Source organism: Lytechinus variegatus, chromosome 18 (genome assembly GCF_018143015.1).
Source record: "Lytechinus variegatus isolate NC3 chromosome 18, Lvar_3.0, whole genome shotgun sequence".
NCBI lineage: Eukaryota > Metazoa > Echinodermata > Echinoidea > Temnopleuroida > Toxopneustidae > Lytechinus > Lytechinus variegatus.
This window is the reverse complement of record NC_054757.1, coordinates 6573056-6596759: the sequence shown is the minus strand read 5'-3', so window position 1 is coordinate 6596759 and position 23704 is coordinate 6573056. Positions and strand designations below refer to the sequence as shown.

Here is a 23704-nt window from a genome sequence, read left to right as displayed (position 1 = left end):
AGGTAAATGGGTACCGGTATGAAGTAATTCCTCAAAAAGCTGTGCGCACCGGAATCGGTAGACTAGCTTAGCCGAGGTAATATAGGAGCGCCTTGAGCACCTAGCAAGGTGGATATATGCGCAATATAAATACCCTATATTATTATAAATATCCCAACAGGACAATGTCTCAAAGTGCTTTGCATATATTTTATTACTGCAGTAATTTGATTGTGGCTTCTAAAAATTCAAAATTTAACTGTAACTAGGAGTAACTAGGAGTGTAAGTCCTACGAATATGATATGAGTTCATTTATATATGAATATGTTACTAATATGATAAATGCTTGAATAGGAGAAATTAAAATTAATATAAACATTTAAGGTAATTTGAACCATCAAGCGCCTCTGTTTAAACTGCGTCTGGACACAGTTGAAGAGTGATAGCACATAGGTTTTGAATGTAAAACAGAAATCAAGATAAATGACCCCCCAAAAAATCTGGAAATTGCAGAAACACAATTTTTTATTTTACTGATGTTAAGTATCCATTTAATCAAAACTTGCTTGATACCTTATCTGACCTTCACTGGCTAATCTTTCGATTAAGGATCAATTATAAACTTGTCATATTAACATTCAAATGTATTCATGGTATTGCCCCTGCTTATCTTCAAGAACTTGTCCAAATTCATAAACCCAAGCGTAATCTCCGTTCTGGCTCACAAAATCTTCTCTTTGAAATTACTGTCAAGACCAAATCATATGGGGATCAGGCTTTCCAGAAAGTTGCACCAGCGCAATGGAATTCTCTCCCACCGACTTTACGAAATATTACCCAGCTTGAGCAATTCAGAGTACCTTACCTCTAAGTTTCAGAATATTTAACTATTAGTATTAGGTTTAATCTATGTTTGAATATTCTTTGATGTTTATAATGTATATTTAATGTTTGATTTTTAGTTTTACGATTCTAACCATATTTCTTGCCTTCCTCACGCATAAAAACCTTTAGGTGATATGTGTCTATTAAGAACTGTACTATTATTATTTTTATTGTCATTAGACTTCCTTTTCAACTAACTTCATGAAATAGACAGGATATTATAGCTTTGAAGACAAATTTTATTTACAGTTTTCTTTTCAATTATCTTTTTAGACATTGGATATTTTTAACAGAATAAAGTAGATTTTTTCCTGACTATTTTGTACTTCACAGACGCCTTCAATTACAGCATGATGTGCTTGAGAGAGAATTCCGAGATGCAGCATTGGGAATGTACAAGAGATATCACAGGGGAGCTAAGGTAGGTTCTATGGTAGAGCTTAATGGTAATTGTGATAATAAAAATGGAAATTTTGGTATTTAAGAGTGCTCAATGCTTCTCATTTCCTTTCTGAATTTTTTTTGATGGGTTTAATTCAAATGGGTATAATAGCCCCTGTAGGAATAGGTATAAAGTTAATGTACATCACAAGGAATTGGATTGTTATCTGTTTCACTTGTCATGCATATTAAGTTTTCATAAATATGCGTGTTGTTAAAGGGGAATGAAACCTTTGGAACAAATAGGCTTGTGTAGAAACAGAAAAATCAAAGAATAAGAATAAAGAAAGTTTGAGAAAAATCGGACAAATAATGAGAAAGTTATGAGCATTTGAATATTGCAATCACTAATGCTATGGAGATCCTCCCATTGGCAATGCGACAAGGATGTGTGATGTCACTGATGAACAACTTTCCCATTGGTGGACTATAAAATACCCTCAAAATGTCTCTTTTTGCTTTTTCTTATGATGATACAAACTCTTTATCCATGATGTATTCTTCAAAACTATGTATTACATGCCCTCATGTAGAAAGAACATATGATCTATGGATAGATGTGATAAAAGAGGCAATTCAAGTGAAATATATACTAAAGTAATGGGAGAGTTGTTCACAAGTGACATCACACATCTTTGTCGCATTGCCAATTTGCTATCTCCATAGCATTAGTGATCGCAATATTCAAATACTCATAACTTTCTTATTATTTGTCCGCTTTTTCTCAAACTTTTGTTGATCTGTTTCTTTGATTTTTCTGTTTTCACTCAAGCTATCTTGTTCCAATGGTTTTATTCTCCTTTAACTTGTAGCATACCACATGAGTTGCAGCTCAATGCAGAATCATGACATACAATGTTAAGATTGAAGCTTATAGTGCAAGAATAATGCTTGATGGCTGTATTTTCATGTCAAAAATACATGTATTGCAATCAGAATTGGCCCCTTCAACCATTGTATTGCATTAAATGATCTTATCTTGAATAAAAGTTATTCTGCAGTAATTCAGAGAAATATTTATATAGGAAATGTTTCTGTAGGAGCATCGGATGCCAGTTCACCTAGGATAAGAAGTAAAGTGAAAAATATAGGAAATTAAAATTGAATGTGAACGAAGGAGAGAGATGAAAAAAATATAGGGAGAGTCTGAAACCTGTATTTTAAATTTGGGTTTGCTCGAGACTGGTCGACAGTTCTAGGTCCTGTAACACAAAGGTTAGTGACTAATCTAACACTTGATTTTTACAATTGATTGTACATTGTAGTCTATGCGATCAATCGTAGACGAGTGTTCTATGATCATTGCTAAGCTCTGTGGTACAGGCCCCTGGTGTAACTATGGATAGCCAAATACAAAAAAAATCATTACATAGACCAGGATCTTTTCATCTGCTTATTTGGCACACAAATCATTCATAAAATTACTATAGGGATAAAAAGTAAATTTTGTTCACCATTAAAGTGTGAAAATAGAACATAGTAAATGCAAGGAGTTTCTGGTAAATGTAAGGAAAGGACATTGTAAACAAAATGATTACTTTTTTGGCTTCCCATAAGTTCATCCTTAAAAAAAAGTGGAGAAGTTAATCTAACAACGATAACAGTGATTGGCGGTCCCAAGCCTTGGAAGGCCTTGAGATAAAATAGAATTTAATTCTAACCGCAGATTATTAACCTTTCGAGTTGATTTTTACTTCTGCCTCTCTGTATTCCGTCGGGATGAAAAACAAAATGTTGATGTCTCTCTTAAATTGAGCAGCAAGGTAAAAGGAACCTCGGCATATCAAGCTCCAATTATTTCCTTCCTAAATGGACCAGACCATACGCTAGACCCCTGCGGCGAGAAACTGCATGTAGTCCAAAGTCGATGGGGTTATACTGCCCTCTTTGGTTTAGTAGAAGAAAGGGTGTGTGCACATTGTACATTTTTATATGGGACATTTAACCTTGATGCCTATACATATAATTGCAAAGTCATCAAGATGTCTGTAAAAATTTAAGTTTGTTGAAGATTTTTTCTTTGAAGTTGAATATTCAGGTTTTGTGGTCTGTGATTTGCAGTTATTGTTTCTGGGGAGGGAGATTGTCTAGGATAATTTACATTACCATTTTACTAATCAAACATCTCTGAATTACCCAAACTTCTTTTCTCTTACCTATGAAATGATATGAACATACTTGATAAAAACAAACTGATGAAACAAATAATGAACAAGAAAAAAAATTAAACAAATAAATCAATTATGTAAATGAATTTATTTATTGATTTATAGAAAGTTAGAATAAGATTCTTAAGGGATCTTTAAATGTATTTGGTCTTATAATCCTTCCACCCTTTGCTTTTTTCCAGAAGACTTTTTTCCCCTCTTTATCAGCAACATTTCAAATGTAGTCTAGCAAATAGGAATAGGATTCACAAACTTCTGGGATACATTTGCATGGATAAGACCGATTGCAAAGCACCCCTACCCACTCAACATTGCTGAAAAAATTTTCTTGTATAGTGCCATCTTGTGATGGCTACTGTGAACAAAACAACTTTCAGCATAAGACAGGTATTCCAATGTCATATTAAAGGGGAAGTTCACCCTGACAACAAGTTTTTTGTAAAAATAGCAGAAAAAATAATAAAAAATATTGCCGAAGGTTTGAGAAAAATTCATCAAATAATTAAAAAGTTATTAGAATTTCAATTATTCGATTTGTGACGTCATATGCGAGCAGCATTCCTACATAGCGAATGGTAATAAATCAATGAAATGTCATTTCCTCAGAAAATTGAAAATGGTTTTCACTGTAACTTTTGTATATCAATAGACAAATCATTTCACACCCGATCATGAAAAGAAAACAAAATTAAGTCATCAGGAACCATACAAAATTTGAAATTCATACATTTTATATTACATAACACATGGGGCAGCTGCTCGTTTATGACGTCACAAATCCAAAATTTTGAACTCTAATAACTTTCTTACTCTTTAACGGATTTTCCTCAAACCTTCACCAATATTTTTTACTATTTTTTCTGCTATTTTTACAACAAAGTTTTCTTCAGGGTGAACTTCCCCTTTAAGTCTGTGGTTTTGAGGGGACTACCTTAAACTTGTAAGTAAGAAAAAAGTGGTATAGTGCCATCTAGTGGTTATTGTTGTATAGTTGAAGAAGAATTTATGTCCGCAGTTTTTAATTTAGGCCACGCACCTCTAATTAGCTCTGGTCATATGAGGGAATATCTCTCAACCTGCACCTTGTTTGTTTCTGTTTCGGTAGGACAGCATTTTGCTGGTAAACGCCAAGCTGGTATATAACCAATTTACCTTGGAAACATTTTACGTCTAGGTTAATCAGTCATAGTGGCTGATGTAATACACGACAGATATCACTCTTGGGCCTTTTTATCAAAGTGGAGACAATGGCAGAGTTGGGATTCGAACTCACAACCTTGCGATTATGCGTCCAATGATCTAACCACTGGACCACACGACCCTTGTGGTCCAGTTATGATTGACATATGATAGAAATCATCTCTCGTGCAATCAATGACGCACATCTGAAAACTCCTTTTTGCACTTGAACATAGATCGGGAACATATACTGTTTCAGCTTAGTCTTATGAGGCAGTTATGGTTGGTCCTTTTTTATTTAATGGGGACTTGATTAGTTGCCCAAGAATAATTATCACTTTTGCTGCAGCCCAGTTTCAGGGTACTGTGGTCTGCAGACTCCATGCCAAGATAAGAATAGGGGGGGAGAGAAGGAAAGAAATAGTCACTCAAAGGACAGACATATAGACTATAGGTGGTTTCAGACCGCCTCGAAGTTCGTCAGTTCCAGGTATTTTCTGATCGGGAAATTTACCCCAATCAGAAAATACCAGGTAATATTGGTAATGTGAAAGCAAATTATGCGTAATCTCCCCGAAAGAAAATACCCACCAAATAGTAGGTACTTGTCAAAATTACGAGAACTTTAGTAGGGAGTTTTCCAAGGTTGCAGGTATTTTGGCAATGTGAAAGCAATTTACAGGAACTTTTAGCCCAGCGTGTATAGTTGGGCGCGGGCGCCGTGGGTGGCTGCTGAGCTCGTGATTTTGAATCTCGCGCCTTGCCTGCATATCAGACCATACTGCGCATGCTCGTAACTTCAGAAACTTATCCCGAAGGGTATGTTGTGGGGCGGTGTTAATGCAGGAATAATTAATGGGTATTTTTAGGCTTAAAAAGTTCTCGTAATTTAACGGGGATTCTTATGATCGAGGCGGTTTGAAACCACCTAATAATCAACTGGAAAGACAGCCAAGACTGGTAGACAGACAGACAGACAGACAGACAGACAGACAGACAGACAGATAGATAGATAGATAGATAGATAGATTAATAGATAGATAGATATACAGACATTTAGAAATATCATCAGGGATGTAGATGGAAAGATGAACAGGTGCACAGTTACACAGACAGCAAGACGGACAGACTTACAGAGCATAGCCAATCTTTGAGGTAGCTGTAGACCTGTTTACACCAGCATTAGAAATGAATTAAGGTACCACATGCACCATTTTGGTTTTCACTCCATGTAATTAGCCCTGTCAAATTGAATTAAAAAAAACCAACCCAAACACATTTGTCTTCGGAGAAAAGAAAGACAACTGTACAGAAAGATATCCAAACTAATTGACCGATAGACAAACATCCAGATTGATACATGAATAGAAAGACATACAAACAGACTGATGGAAAAGTACGGACATCTAACCTTCATTTTTCATCTGTGCTACCTGCAGATCTGATTGCAACTGTGCATCAGGACATGCATGAGGAACCATTGATATATTCCCTCAGTAGCGTACCGAGGATTTTCCACAGGGGGGGGGAATCGTCCGCTCAAAAATTTGTCAAGCAAAAAAAAGGTCCTCAACAGGATATAAAGGAAGAAATTTTGCACCAGAAATAAAATTGACAAGCAAAAAAAAAGGTCTTCAACTTCGTCAGGGGGGCAGGGATACGTCCCTTGCATGGGTTGTGACTCGTCAGGGGGCAGTCTGCCCCCCCCATAGGTACGCTAGTGTATTCCCTCCACAATCCACACACTTATACCCCTTTCATATTGCCCTTTTCATTTTTCACCGGCGAACTTCGCCGGTGAACTTCTCCGCCTCGCATTCCTCACTTCACCGGCGAAGAAAAAAATGTACCCTTTCGCACTGACATTTCTTCCCCGGCGAAAGTCAACGGGCGATTGCAGAACAAAACGAAAGAAAATTGTAAACATTACTTCTTACCTTTTACAAAAAGGTATCAAAAAAATAATTACAACATATTTTGGAAGTATTACAAGAAAAACAAACAATATCACCTTGTTTTTATATTTTAGCGCATTTTATACATGTAAAAAGTGCTTTTAAATAAATATTGTTAGTAAAAAAAAATATTTTCGAGGGTATATACTTGGCCATAGCATTCAGCTGAGCTTGCAACTTATCGCGCGGAATCTCGGTACAGGGGTCTTTGGGAGAGAAAAAAAATTTGACCTCTGACGTCATTAAAGAGGAGAAGTTCTCAGGTTTCCTTTCATACTGGCTGTTTCACCGGCGAACTTCGCCGGTGAAGTTCTCCTGTGTACCTTTCATACAGGACACTTTCCCCTTCGCTGGCGAACTTCGCCGGTGAAAAGCGCAATATGAAAGGGGTATTAGAGAGAGAAAACTTACCTGCATTTTAGGAACAAAAAAAAAAAAAAAAAGACTAGCAAACAAACATACAGATAGACATACTTGTGACAGACGAGAAAACATACAGTTACACAGACAGACAGACAGTTGGAAAGACGTAGACAGTCTACTTATATGCCACCTGTAGATCTCTTTACACCTGCACATCGGAAAATGAGCAACCACACCCCTTATGCATTCATCCCATGTAATTAGCCCTGTCAAATAAAAAATAACACAATCACACAAGGTCTTCAACTTCGTCAGGGGGGGGGGCAGGGATACGTCCCTTACATGGGTTGTGACTTGCATAGGTATGCTATTCCCTCCATATACTCAGAGAAAACTTACCTCTTACCTGCATTTTAGGAACAAAAAAATAAAAAAAAAGACTAGCATACCTACATACAGATAGACATACTTACTTGTGACAGACAGACGAGAAAACAAACAGACAGACAGACAGACAGTTGGAAAGACGTAGACAATCTACCTATAAGCCACCTGTAGATCTCTTTACACCTGCACATCGGAAAATGAGGAACCACACCCCTTATGCATTCATCCCATGTAATTAGCCTTGTCACAGAGAGAGAGAACCCACCTACGGCAGACAACATGATCAATCACCGAAGAAAACAAGAAATGGGCCTCACCTAATAGATGATATCACTGAGTCATCTTGGGGAGTTTTCTTGAGGAGCAGGAGGAGGCTCCAAACCTGCAGCCTGTTGATGTTACTTTTATGATAATAAAATGAAAATTGACATCATTTTTGTAGAAAGGTGTAAAAGAATGATAAGGTTCTTAGAGGATTGGTGAAATGTGATTAAGTTTAAATTTAACAAGATTTTGTTGAAATTCCACTTTGACATCAATTAGCTTGATAATGTTTTCGATGGATGAAAATTATTTTGAAGTTGGGTACTGTGGCTCAATGGATAAGTCTCTGGACTTTGAACCACAAGGTCTATGGTTTGAATCCCAGAAACGCTCTTGTCCTTGTCCTTTGGCAAATCATTTATTTACATTTGCCACTCTCCACCCTGGTGTAGTAAATTGATAAATGAAAGGAATTGTTTGAATGCCCAACAACCTGATCAGCGTTGCTGTGCAAACACCAGGGTAATAGTATGAAGCATTTAAAAAAATTGTAAAAAGTGCTATATAAATAATGATTATTAAAAGAGCGATAAGTGTATGATTGTATTTAATCTGAATGAGGTTGTAAAAAATATATATAATGGAATGGAATGTATTAACAGCTTGATGAGTTGCCACATCGATGGCATCCAAGATGAATAATGTAAAATTACATTAAAGGGCCATTGGGAGTGATGAGTTAGACAGCCCCCAATAACCCAAAAAATAGTAATGGTTTGACAAATAAGTTGTTGGTAGTCAGATATGCACAGTCAAAAAGGGGAAACAAAAATTAAGAAAATCCTAAACAATTCTTTAGCAAAAATGAAAATATAACCTTAAGAACATCTGATATGAATATGTTTAATTACTTTTGTCACCATTCACATGTTTTAGTTGCACCTGTTAAAAGTTCAGAGGAGTTGACAAAACAGAATGGCATCAGACTATTGGTGCAATAATTGACTACAGGTGAGGTCAGTGCCCAGGAGAATGTTTCATGACGCGAATTGTCATTGATTTTTCTCTAACAAAATTGCCGTGAGCCAATCAGATGCAAGGATTTTAGTAGCTTATAACATTCAGACATTGAAAAATCACTGACTAATTGTTAAATGAAATGTCCCCCCAAACCAATGCAACTGCTTAGGGAAAAGTGTGACATAGGGACATTCAGACAAAGCACCTATTTCTTTGAGTATTCTTCAAAGCCCAGGGGAGCATTTCATGAAAAGATATTGAGGGATTTTCCCTGACAACTGTTATAAGCTACTGAAATCCTTACATCTGATTCGCTCAGAACAAAGTAGTCAGCAAAATTGACTGACCAATCGTTTCATGAAACTCTCCCCTCTGTGCAAGTATTTGGAGGAAAGGGTCACTTTGTTGAGAATCAACTTCTACTCCCAATCCGACAAATCATGATCAGCAATTTTTTTGTCCGTCTAAACTTTGTCTTTCGTCTTTCTCCTCGCCATCTTATCTTTCTTCCAATCGTTTTTTTTCTGCCTAATTGTCCGCATGTGTGAGTGTTATCCTAGGTGAATCATCCCCGTGTTTTAATGCTGGCAGTGATATCTCCTTGGCTGGGCCGCAAATTGGATAATAATCGAGACCCTTCTTGCCCTTTGTCTGCCGCGATCAGGGTTTTAATAGGAGGAGGAAACCAGATGTGAACCAAGCTCTGGCCTTCTCCGAGATCGTTGCCTCGACGGATTAGAAGAAGGGTTATGAAAGTGATGATATTGATTGTGCTCTCCCTTGTTTTGATTAGTAAGATATTAAAGGTATTGTAAAGGTAATGCAAAAAGAAATGACTCAGGGGGCTTGGGTCCGTTTCGCGCCTGAAGTGCTAAAAAAAGCCCTGGAAATAAAAATAGTGCCCCCGAAAGTCAATATTCACTGCAATGTTAAAGCTTATCCGATATTGATAATAGCTGGATTTATAAAGCACTTTTTGCCAGAGGATACAAAGCGCTGCTATTATTACCCAGCTTTAGCTCGAAATACCATCACCGGCACTCAGTGCATGCAAGGAATAACTCCTGCCGGGTACCATTCACCTCACCTGGGTCGAGTGCAGCACAGTGTGGATAAATTTCTTGCTGAAGGAAAATACGCCATGGTTACGCTTCGAACCCATGACCCTCTGTTTCAAAGGAGAGACCACAACACACCCACTAAATATTGCAGATTTAGGCAGTAGGTTGTTGAAAGTAGCCCCCGAAAAAGAATGAATTGCTTGAATGTGATATTCTCATTGATAATGAGATCATGCATTGAAAGAAAAAGTCGCAAAATCATGGTATTCAGAAACTTGTGATGTACTGTACTGTACTGTAAACAGTTTATAAAAATTGCCACAATGCTAACAGTCACAGATAAGATATTTTCAACATTAACACCTCAGTTTAATTACTTATGATTAATAGCAATGGAAGTGCTGTATGTTTGTAGAAAATGAAACGTTTTTCTATCTCTATCTTTCAATACAAATTTAATACTTAATCAAAATGGTAGATCTGGGCCTTATTCCATAAAGCTTGTTATGTCAAAAGCCTGTCATTTATCAATATTAGTTTACAAGCTGATGTTACAGGCTATTTCATTCCTGCAAGTTGATTGGCCAATAGTCAATTTTCTATTGATTTCTTGGAATCATTAGTTTAATTGTTAAGTCGTTCTATGAAATAGGCACCAAATATTGGAATTGTGCATGATGGAATGCCATTTCCTGAGAACTATTAATATCAAAACACTTCAAATAATCATGTTATAATCTCTCATTCGACACGTTTCTCAGTATCCAATATCGTTTTTTTATATTGTTTTTTAATATATTCCTTTTCAAAATGGAAGAATACCTTTAAAACATCATTCGTGCACAAAGAAGGAGTTGCTTGAATGTGGCCCCAAATGGTTACATTTTAACGTCAGAACTCTAGGAGTCTTGGAGTCGCGCTTTTCCTCTCATAGCCACAGGGAGATTTTAGCAGCCAACCCCTCAAATGTTTCCAATAAAGAAATATCCAAAGGAAAATATGAAGAAAATGATGGAAAGTATGAAAATGGGGTTGATCCAGTATTTTTTGTCCTCTAGAGACCTGAAATTGCTTTCAGTTATACATCTTTTCAAAGTTCAGAACTAATTTTACACGTAAGAATTTCAATTCAATTTCAATTCAATTAAAAAATGGTCTTTATTGATAATCAAACATGTTAACAATCATACATGAAAAAACAGCAAAAGCTGGAAAGATCATGCTTACAAGTTGGTTTTGGCACATTATTAAATACATAGTAAAATGCATTAATAATGGTTATACATTTAAAAGTAAATACATTTTAAATAAGGCATAAAAGACAATGAACATGATGAACGAGTGAATGTAATATGATAATGGCAGACTTGAAGGAGGGGAGACTGACACTTATTTAAATGACAAAAATAATTTTATAATGGGGTGAGGATGACCATTTGCATTGCCTTTCTTAGTCTACACACTCATCTTTTGTTGAGTATGTCTACCAAAAAAGGCAATGGACTGTTTTTAAATCTTGTTGTTCTTATTGGAAACTGTTGATAGTTGTTTATCAAAGAAATTAATTTATCAAAGAAACTGCATTGAGAGATGGGGCACTGGGGTTTTGGCTCCATTTGGGGATACAGTTTAGGTATTGGATCCAGAAATGTAGGTGCATCTTTTTAACCTAATTCATATACATGAGTAATTTAGCAAGGGACTACATTCTCCCAGGATTTTCCTTTCATTGTAATATATTTTTATATGGCCTCTATGTTGGGTGAGATGCAAATCTGGGCTAATTGTCACTTTGTTGAAAAAGAGCTTCCATTTTGGAGTAAACATAATTATACAACGAAATCTGTAGGCAGTCTGTTGCAGCCATAGTTGTCTTAAACCAAGTATGTATAAATGGATATAATCTAAATGGAAATTTAGATAAAATAGTAACTGGATAACGTGATTACTAGACAAATAAGTAGACACACCAACTGAAGACAACACAGGACTGGACAGAGTCGAATTAGAACATTTGACAGTTAAAGTGTGAGTGTGAGTATTCAGTGTTGCAAGGGATCAAAACCCCTAACTTTTGCATCTCTTGCCAATCTCAAAGAACTCCTGTATTTGATTTACTATGATAATGCCTTGCTCAAGGATACAAGTGCTATATCAGGATTGAACCTTTGACTTTGCATTTTTGATAATTTGAAAACTTTTCCTTGTCAAAGTAATGTTTCAGTTGTACCAACTAAACTGAATCCAACTGACCGATGGCACTGTAATTGGTAATAACCTAATAGTTTTTGTCGGTTCGGAGTCATTTTTGCTGGTCTGACTGTTATGGTCGTCATGGGGGAGTGGATAGTTATACCCCTTTCATATTCCTATCCTCCAATTAGCCACCTAAGAGTAATGTGGATAATTCAATAAAAATTGCGTTCATAAACTCCGAAAATAATCCGCACTATTTTTACGAGCGCCCATCCTGAAAAAGGGGGATGATCGTCATGGCAACCGCACACACCCCCTCCGATGCAGTTGCGTTGGAAAAGGGTGACCTTGTGACCGCTCCATGGCAATTATCCGCATTACTTTCGAAATGTGTTCATAAAGTCAAAATTTGGTCCCGATGCTGCTATTATGCGGATAATTGCAGCATAAAAATAATGCGGATAACTCTGGTCCTCCTCCGATTTTACGACCAAATTATGCTGCTATTAGCCGCATAATTGGGTTTATGAAAGGGGTATAAGGTCCTCCATATATGAATGTTCTCAATGTTCCCTTCCTAATCCTGACAGGACGGAATTATAAATCACGATTAATCATTTACAAAGGCAGGAAAGCTGGATGCATCGGTGCATTAAAAAAACCTCTTAGGGGACTGGTAACATTGACTAACATACCATGATATTTGTTTTATAAGGGGCCCCCAAACTATGAATAATGAAAGGGAAGTGGTTAGATCTTTTGAGAATAATTATATTGCTTAAAAGCTTGAACTGCATGTCAAAGATTTTACTGAAAATATATACTCATGTGCTGCTACATAGTTGTAGGATTCTTTCACTGCGTACAGGTGGGGATGGGGGGGGGGATTATATGACGAAAAATGAAAAAAAAAAGGGATAAGAAAAGGAAAAAAAGGGTGATATATGTTATTATGTTCTGAATATTATGTCGAAATCAACATAAAATTACATTTTCATTTTAAAAAGGTCAGAATCTTTCCTCGTTTGCTTCAATCGCTCAGAAGGTTTAAGAAATTAGACCTCACACACCATGTTGCACCCCCTCAACTTTTTATGCCCCATAACATTAACCGATTAGAAAAGTATAGGGGAGATTAATTTATGTATTATAACTGAGAGTAAAGATAATAATGTAGAAATCCTTCAAAATCTCACTCTTCCTGTCAATAGTTTGGACATTGAGCGATGAACTGAAACTGAACTAAACTTGAACTGAGCGTTAAAAAGTCGAGAAAAAAAAATAGTTGACATGTTTGACGACTTCATATATATGTTACCAATTAGGTGAGGAAAAGGGGCTGATTCTACTAATCTAGTCGATGGCATGTGCAAATAAATCAATCAAATGAAAGGGGATTATTTCCACTGACATGAAAAAATACCAGGAATGTACAAGAGGCTGGAGAAGAGGAAGATAAAAGGCCATTCATGCCAATGAATCATTCTCGCAAATTCTCATGGGGCATTGCAATTGCAAGTAAATGTTAGGTCATAGTAATGATTCTTGTCAATTTCTTGTTTAAGAATAAAGAAAAATTAATCCGATGAGCAAAAAAATAAGCTTTGATTGTCAAAGTTTCAGGGGGTACACAATTTCAGTGCGTGCCCTTGAGTCTGATTTTGGTATGTGATTTCAGCATAATTTGCTCTCTGCATGATGCTGTTCTTTTTAAAGGGGAAGTTCACTGTGACAAAAAGTTTATTGTAAACAAGCAGAAAAAACTAAAAATAATAAATAGTATTTCCCGAAGGTTTGAGAAATAGCCATCAAGGAATTAAAAAGTTTTTTGAATTTTGATTATTTTATTTGTGAAGTCACATGCAAGCAGCATTCCTACATAGCGAAGGGTAAAAAAATCAATGAAATGTCATTTTCTTAGAAAAATGAAAATTAATTTTACTGTACCTTTTGTATATCAGAAGACAAATCATTTCATATTCTATCATAAAAAGAAACAAAAAAATGAGTCATAGGAACCATTAAAAAAAATGAAATTCATGCATGTTATATTACATAACATATGGTGTAGCTGCTCGTTTATGATGTCACAAATCAAAAACTTAAAATTCTAAGAACTTTCTTAATCTTTAATAGATTTTCCTCTAACCTTTACCAATATTTTTATGCTATATTTACAAGAAACTTTTATTCAGGGTGAACTTCTTTAATGCACTTGGAATATTCAATTTGACTTCTTTATAGTTTGGTCCAATTAATAAATGTCAAGACTTTTAAAAAAGGGGAAAGCTTGCTTTGATTCTTATAGTCTCAAATTATGGAACAGTTGCCAGCTCATCTATGGTCTAGTACATTAGTGGAATCATATCGAATAAATCTTAAAGCATATCTATTTTTGCCATAGTGTAATATTGGAGAGCTGTATTTTTAGATCTCATAGAGCAGTTTTGAATTTGTAATTGATGTATAAGCCTTGGTTTATTATTATTATTGGTGCAAAATTTTTAAATTTGTGTTTTTTATAGCCTACATCTGCTTGGGCAGTGTGACATCACTATTGCTAACAGTGATTGCAAGAGAATCACGATTGAACTTCAAGATGAATGTTTTTCTTTTGTTCAGGATGTGCGTTGTCAGTCAGGATTTAATGACAAACAGTTTTATAGTAATATTTTGAAGAAAAAAGAAAGAAAACAAAAAGAACCAGAATAAATTTCTAGAACAAAATTGTCTCTTGTTCATAGCCTTCTTGTTATTGTTCAAAAGCTGAAATCAGCAACTGTAAATGTGTGGTTACAATATTTTTATTTTACTTATCAAAGGGAAAATTGATACTTCAAGAGTATTGAAAATGAACTAATGTACTCTCTGGGGAGTCATATTATACAATAAAGTAATTGACAAGAATTAAGAAGAGAAACATATTGAAGCCATTCAAAACAATTGATTAAACAAAGAATACAGATAAATGTAATAGGCTAAAGGACCTAAACTAATAAAAAGGTAATACAGTATAAAAAAGGGATTGGCAGGAGAAAGGTTTCATTCACTATAGAAAGGAAATAAGGGGTTGAAATTATTGCACAATAGAAATGATTTGGGGGAAGGAAGTTCTTGATAGTATCATGGCATACAGAGGAACGTGAAATACAAAAATAGCAAGGCTGTGCGATAAATGAGAACGGAAAGTGTTTTTAAGCCATTATAGATCCAAGCTTGTGATTTTATGGGTGTTGATGAAAATAAAACAAGTTTTTCTCCATCACCTTGTGATGTATCACAAGACCGTTTACAGATGTTCATTTTTTCTTCAGCATTTGGCAAAGTTGATGTAGGTTTGGATTATATTTTCATTTAGGCCTTCCATACTACTCTCTGAATATTTTATTTAGTTTTTCTTATTTGAAAAACAAAAAAAAACCACATTTGTTTGTAAAAGAAGAATGGGGAACTGAATTACAAAAAAATGTTTATTGTATTTAGATAGATTCTTATAAAATTCTGATGTTTCTGGGGGAAAAATACACGGGGGTTGGGGTGATTCAGCCCCCGGAATGCTCAAAGGAGCCCTGGTAACTAAACAAGATGAGCCCTGAAAATCTCCATTCATCTCAATGTTACAGATTATCCATTATTGTAGAATTAGACAGGAAGTTGCGATAAGTAGCACCTTAAAATGAAAAAAAAATTGTTGCCTGTTACATGTATGTTTGGATTTGATGTAAGGTTTAGGCTTCACTGTGGGCCTTAGAATGCACCTGACAGTGACGATTGGGAAAGAAAAGAGAAAAGAATGAAGAAAATCAAAATAATTCTGCTCAAGGTTTCTGAGGGAATAAAGCAAACTGAAGACAACCTGAGTCAGCCTAGAATCAGACAGAGAAGTCAAACAAAAGTTTGGCCAAGTATGTCATCAAATGTGCGCCCAAATTGAAGAAAACTCAGGGAGCAGAACTATTTTGGAGTCGACAACACTGAATCACACGACGGTTGCTAGGGACTCAACATGATGAAATTTGCGGTAAAAGAAATGTAAGGAGAGAGACAAGGTTAAATTCACTAATGATGATATAAGATTTCAGATGCAGACGTCAGGAGAGCTTAAAGTGCAGTTTTAGGCCAGCTGAGATGGGGTTTTTGCTGTGCTAGCTGCTAGCTTGAGCCTAAAATTAGATTTAATAAGACTTTATGTACTTGCTTTTATCATTTTGTATCATTGACTGTACGTGCATAAAGAGAAACGTGAATAGCCAATGATATGTCATTAGGTTTATTAATATGTAATGTAACCCCATTTCCTCATTTTATAGATCAGCTTACCTCGGATTGGTTTTGCTCTCATACATTTTTCCATGAGTTATTGAGCTAAATAGAAAAGCAGTTGGTCCCAGTACAAAATACATAGGAATCAGAAAACTTGGTGCATTTTTTTTATTCTAGGATTTGAAAACTTGATTTGATTGGAAACTTTCAACAAGTGGAAAAGAGCTAGACATGGTGGTATAATATAGATGCAATTCCACAAAAATTTCCTACCCAATGGTGATTGACCGTTAAACTGTGTGTTATCATTATCTTATACCCTTTTCATAAACCTATCCTCCAATTAGCCACCTAAGAGTAATGCGGATAATTCAATAAAAATTGCATTTATATACTCCGAAAATAAGCCGCATTATTTTTACGAGCGCCCGTCCTGAAAAAGGAGGATAATCGCCATGACAACTGGACACGCCCCCTCCGATGCGGTTGTGTTGGAAAAGGGTGACCTTGTGACCGCACCATGGCAATTATCCGCATTATTTGGAAATGCGTTCATAAACTAAAAATCTTATCCCGATGCTGCTATTATGCGGATAATAGCAGCATCAGAGTAATGCGGATAACTTTTGTCCTCCTCAAATTTTACAACCAAATTATGCTGCTATTAGCCGCCTAATTCATAGTAATTGGGTTTATGAAAGGGGTATTACTTATCATGCTTATGAGTTGTGTAAATTGCAGCAAGTGGGTTTTGAAAGGTGTTTTAGATTTTGTTTGATAAAAAGATTTGTCAAAAATGGAAGATATTTCTAAAGCTAATGCCAAGCATAAAAAGGAAATTTAGGGCTTGACAATAGGTAGATTTCAGATGTACGTTGGATAATTAATGCAAGGGTCCTCTCTAGAATGGAATTTGAATTCCTAAAAAGCTGTTACCATAAAATAAATAAACATATACATGTATATAAACAAAGAAAATAAAGCAAATTATCATTTATTTGCCAGATCCTTATTTTTTCCTATAAAGAAAGACTAGTTTTAGAAATTTCTCATTTCTGATGCATTTCACTTTCCTCAGGTGCACTAAAATCTTGTACAATATCACTCTGAACTTGGACCAAAGTAGGAGAAACCTTTCATCAGGCTTGGAAATGTATCATTTCCATTCTCATCATCTTTTATCACATTAGTTCATGCAGTCAAGCATCACCATAGAGAACTTGTAAAGCAGACGATACATTTGAAATATCTGTTGACTAAACATCCTGAAATTATGGAATGCTTCCTTTGAAAGGATGCACGATGCACAACAAACAATGATTCCCGGAGCAATAAACTTGTGAAAAAAACATTAAAGATGCCATAAATTTGCCTTTTCTGTTGTTATCTTGTGGTCAGCCGAGTGAGTCACCGTGAACATGGCATCGGAAATATCCGTAGCTGCTTTTTGAAGGATTCCAATGAGTCTTTTCCGTCTGATAACATTCTAGAATTCAGTCTGTCGTTGGGATGAAAGGTATCGCATCGTACCGTTATGTCTGCGGCTCATGTTCCGTGTCTGAGTCAGGTGGCGATGAGAGAAGATAGGGGAAAGTTCGCATTTTGTGCCAACATTTTTTCTGGGTTTGACGTTGGCCATCTCTTTTGGCCACAAATGGTGTAATGCAAATATACAGAGTGTATTGTCTTGAATAATGAATCATTCTAAGAATAGAGTTCCCTCAAGAAAATATTGGAGATAAAAAGATTTAAAAAAATTTACCTGTTACATTAAGTCAAGCTAGTTGTCATTTTCATCTATGAAAATTTTAAGTTTGAGACCTGTTTATAAATTGTCATATAAAAAAATGATCATAGTGTTAATAGTAATGATGACCTGATATGGTTCATTAAATGTGAATAGAGTTCATTAATGTGCAGTTAGAAATTGAAATATTCTATGATATATGTATACAATCATGGGCGTACAGGTGTGGGGGCTTGCCCCCCCCAAAAAAAAAATCACGACCAAGGGGCAAGGGTGAAGTATGAATGATTATTTTTCTGAATATATTTGTTGAAATCTATCACAAACTTGTATTTTTGTATTAAAAATGTCAAAATTTTTGCTCGCTCGCTTGCAACATCTCATTTAACATGATACAATATATCAAGCCCCTCCAAATTTTTGGCTCATTACGTCTCTGTATATAAGTAGATACAAAATACAAACAACACATGCATACAAATATTTATGACTAGGAGATTTTCAGCCAAGCTAGCAATGAAGTATGTGGTATATGCTGTAAGAGAGGTACATGTATCACAAAGGTAATGGTAGAATAAAGTTGGGGGGGGATGTCACTCCCGCTTAAATATTCATATAAGTCTTTTTTCAGGTGCACATGACTGTTCTTTCCCTCATCTTGTTCTGATCAAGATAGTAATGTGAACCCGAACATGAACTCTCCCAGTACTAACATTCCAGCGGTAGAATGTCCGATTCAATTCCAAATCTTTTACATTTTTCAAGAGCATGTGAAGGTGAATGCCAATTCCGTTACCCCGAATCCCATTCCGTGGTTGGTAGTTTGTCAGGCCCAATTGATAGTCAAGAACGTGTGACAGATCACCATATGTGTATAGGGGTGTGACAACAGCATATTAAGAAAACATACATGTTAACCTTTTCAAGATAGATTCATGTTCAGTACTAATGATAGTTAGAGATGCATCTTAAGATAAAGCTCAAAGTTCATCACAAAGTGATACAGATTGAATCGTATAAATTATATCTGTTTTCATATACCTTTTGTGTTTGATTATTAGATGTTGAAGATAATTATTAATGGGGGTGAACTTATTGCCAGGCATTTAATTATTGATAATTGTAGCCCATCAGAAGTTAAATAAACAATCCAAATTATCTTTTTACTATTTCCATTATAAACAATAGCCAAATACACCATTTTTTAAAAACCTTTTTTTATTTGAAAAAAAAACATTAAAGAAGCCCATTAATATTAAGTTTCTATTTGAAAAATCATACTTGGGAGATCTGTTTTTTCTATAGTGAATACAATTATTCTCCACCCCAATGAAATATTTCATATGGCTTTTCAAAGGTTCAAAGTCTTGGTTTTATCATGCAATATTATAAAAGGAAAATATAGTTCTATATCATATTTATGTTTGTTTATAAAAAGAATTCTGCATGGAAATATTTGTGTTATTTTTTATCATCAGTCTTGGATATTGGTCATAAGCATATTGTAAAATAAATCTCAGCGGAGAAGGGGGTTGAGGTGAAGAGGGATTCTGGGGAGCATATCATAATACAAACAGTCAATGATTTTTCACTGACAACTGTTATAAGCTACTGAAATCAATGCATCTGATTGGCTGAGCACAGTTTAGTCAGTGAAAATCACTGACTAATTGTTTTATGAAAGGCTACCCTGGATTGCTATCTGATGAAACGGTACTTCCTGAAAACCGGTCAGGCTCGTTGGGGGGAACGTGTCGATCCTTCAGACGTCAAATTGGCAAATATAAACAAACAGTCCACCCGAGGCTCTTGTTCCCCCTTCACCTAGTTCCGAAAGAGGTTATGAAGATAGATGGATGGATATGGTATCTGATGGTATGATGAAAATGTTCACAGAAGGGAGAGAGAGAGAGGGGGGGGGGGAGTGGTACTGTGGATGCGTGTGTTTTTGTGTGAGAGAGGGTGATAGACAGTTGATTTGAGAGATACAGAGACAGAGAAATGGGGGGGGGGTGATGAATAAATTAATGAATGAATAAATTCATTCATTCATTTATGAGTAAAAATGGGAAGAGCTACAGTCTGGCTGGATTTGGGGAGGGGAACCCCAACAGAATGAAGGTTTTCAAGCAGTAATAGAAATACACAAAGACATATTTTGTGAACAGTAATGATAGTGATAATATTCATTACTTAGCGCATCACGTTTCATCTAACGCTTTCTACAGGAATCTGAAAATTGTTACCTTAGTTTTAGCCCTATAATTGTTTTACAGTGCCACAAGCATTCCAGGGAATGAATTCCTACCCATTTACCTCACCTGGGTTCAGTGCAGCAGAACACGGCTCAATCTCTTGCTGCAGAAAATCATGCCTTGGCTAGGATTCAAACTCACAATTTTCTGTTTTAAAGTCAGAAGACTAGTCCACTGGGCTACAACGCTCCACATTATATCAGTCTTTGCTTCATTTAGAACTCATATTTTTCAAGTTGTAAATAGTTTGATATTTTGCCTGCCATCTTTTAAAATCACTTGGAAAAAAAATTGTCTAGCCATGACTCGGCTTTTAGGAGCGACGCATATAAAAATGTAAATTTGTATTGAAATTGGCAACCTCAAGGCTTGATTTACGTGAGAGAAATATTGAGGGGTGTTCCTCAAACAACTTTTCTGCGATAATGAGGGGAAAGTGGTTCTAGGAGGCTGGGTGATGTGATAAGTAAATGTACTTACATTTTCACTCACATGACGGAGGGAATGGTGTTTAAAAGGATGTTTCCATGAGTTTACGATAAGTTATGATGATGATTATATTTTTGGAATTCATGATATTTTGGGGATTGATGTAATTTGAGGCCAGCATTCTAGTGTCATGGACAAGCCTTGAAAAAGGTAATTTAGAGATCTGGCAAGGGCTTGAGAAATTTATTCAAAAAGTTTGAAACTATCCTAAATGTATGAGGCACTTCAGACACTTCTATAAAGAAAGTAATTTCAGAAAAGTCATAAAAGAGGTAAAGTTAATAAATAAATCTGATTCCAAAGTAAAACAATTCTTGCTTTAAAATTATAAATCAATTCAATTTATACATTTTATATCATATTAGAAGAATAGGACTTTATTTCATTTTATTGAATAATCTAAAAAGAAAACAGAGAAAATGAAAACAGTCATTCAAGTAAGAATGAAACGTACCCTAGCTCCATATGATTTTTTGCAATTCACCGATTTCTCAATACACTATGGTTTTATGCTTACATTATGAATTCTACCTAATTACATTTTTTAGGAAAGCAAGTATTTGCAAACCACTTCTGCGGCAAATTATACCTCGAATATTAATTTCACCTGAAACTACATTTCAAATCTTTTCATCCCCTATATTCATAATTCATCAATTTGCAATTGGGTCACCTGAATAGATGGTAAATAATACCAAGGATGGGAAGTCATCAGACGTGGCGATTAGGAAAGAATTGAAGATAACAAGCTAGTTCCTCAGACTGTCTCAATCTATATTTAGCAGCAGAAAGCAATTAACTTTCAAACTTGCAAGAATATGCCCTATTCCTGTCACTTCAACGTGTGACTAAGATTTTTATCTTTTCTGCAAGTAATTAGCAATGTGTCAGTCACTTACCACTAATTGAGGAGACAAAAGATTTTTCTCTTCTGAACTTTGTTTAACTTTCTAAACATGTTGAAAATCTCTTTCAAAACATTGGCATGTAACAGAGTGCCCTCCCAGCACTAATTTCCCCACTGACAAAGAAAATGATACATGAAAATGATATTTTTCAGGGTTTAAAATCCCTGAAGACCAACTTATTTTTGTCCTGCTGAACCATAGCGCAAGATTTTGGGAAATAAAATTCCAACCACTGAAATGGGGATTAGTGACAATCCTGAGTATGGTGTCTTTGAAGGGAATATTTCATGGATTTATCTTTGCACTGTATATTTGGTGGCAGTGGTGGGATGATTTCTATCATTAAGTGCCTTACAGCAATTGTTTGCATTTAGTTACCAAAGTCACTTAAAGCCCATTCCAGAAAGAGACCTCAGAAATCGACAGGTTAAAGAACTAATCATAATTGCCGGTTCACTCAGGTGATTTGTTAAATCCTATGGATAATCTCCCTGTCTAGAAAAGTGATCCAATATTTCCATTTCCCCTGGAAATTGCAGACCGATCACTCTGGATATCCTTGTTTTCCTTTAATTCTAAACCCCTTGTCTTGCAGTAGGAAATGATCTCATCATGTGCTACTCAGAACGTTCCCCTGCACTTGCTGAGGACGACGGCCTGATAAAACCCCCTACTCCCCCTCCCTCCTTCTCTAAAGGGCCGTCTGCACCAGCCCAAGTTTTCAAATAAGCGTGCTATTTCTTGAGATTATTTGTAATGGAGACACAATTATCATGCTAGTTCGTAGGATTAATCTCGAGATTGCAATCCCAAGTCAACTTGAGATTATTTGCAAAATAGCACACTATTTAACAAATTATTACGCTAATTCGCAGGTGCAGACACACTCGGGATTATTTGTTCACGGCATCAGACCATAATGCAACGATGCCTCGCTAGAGCAGGAATCTCTCTTTTTGCGATGGTGGAGACGGGGTTTTTTAAATCTCGAGATTAATCGTGAAAAGGGCGGATTTGGCTAAAATCTTGAGATTGAGCAAACTTTGGCTGGTGCAGCACCGCCTTAAGAAGGACTCGCTTTTAAATTTGTCCTTGTGTTGATTTTCCGTAGTATTCTTCAGGGCAAAAAGGGAGACACAGAGGGGAGGGGGAGTGGAATAAAAAGTGTTATAAATAAAGACAGAGAGATGCATAAAATAAAAGAAGAAACAAAGAAAAAAATAGAAAAAAAATAAAACAAAGAAAAAAGGGGAAAGAAGAAATGAAAGGTAAAGTTTTATTAGTTTTATTACATGTATTTTGTCATTCAATGATTTGAAAAGAAGGGTAAGAGGGAGAGAGAAAGAAAGAATGAAGGAGGAAGAAAGAGAGAAGGAGATAAGCAAAACAAATATATTAGAAGTAGTCTTACCTTAATTTTATGTCATACTTTATTTTTACATTAAGGCTTGCATATTTGAAGGTGACCAATCTCGTATCAAGGTTACAAAATAACACTTCCCAAGCCTATGGTAAATGTGATTTTAACCTAGTCCCTGTAGCTTTTTTCCTTCGCTATCGGCTCTACCTCCTCTTCAGGAAGCCCTGTCTTATGTTAGCACTATCCTTTCTTCTGGCCTACACCCCTCTCTATCTCTCCTGCACTCTTGTGCTTGGGTTTGGATATCCTCTCAGAGCACGGAGTAGACAAGGGGGCTCAATTCGTCAGCTTCTGCTGTTGTCATGACGACCTGAGTAGCGAGGGTCCCCGTGAATTGGCGATGATTCGCAGTGATCGAACGAGCGAGGAGGGGACGATTCATTCCTTCAAGGGCTTCTTAATGACACATTTTGCTTTTGCTCCTCTGCTGTTTATGCTCAGAACCTGGCCTTGTTGACTTCTCTGTTGCCATCTGCTAGCTGCTCCAAGCAGAACTCAAACCTTTAGGAATAAAACAAAGTTTTCATTCAAGGCAACAGATGCAGTTCCAGTCTTCTGACGGTTTCTCAATCATTTCATATTTTTAGACTGAAATCTTGTTTTTTTGCTTCATCAGTGAATTTCCTCATTGAACTAATGGCATTAGATTGGATTTCTTACAGAACCCTTGTAATTCCCGTCTCGCCAAATGTTGTTGACCAACTGTTCAATTAATGATTTCAA

At 35.9% G+C, this 23704-nt stretch overlaps 1 protein-coding gene across 1 annotated transcript in view; it reads left to right on the top strand.

The window, feature by feature from the left end:
* Positions 1–23704, top strand: part of LOC121432159 — a 63494-nt gene that overhangs the window by 11328 nt on the left and 28462 nt on the right. Inside the window, exon 4 of the mRNA XM_041630016.1 lies at positions 1199–1286. Coding sequence (XP_041485950.1) covers positions 1199–1286 — 88 coding nt within the window. The remainder of the gene's footprint in view (positions 1–1198; positions 1287–23704) is intronic.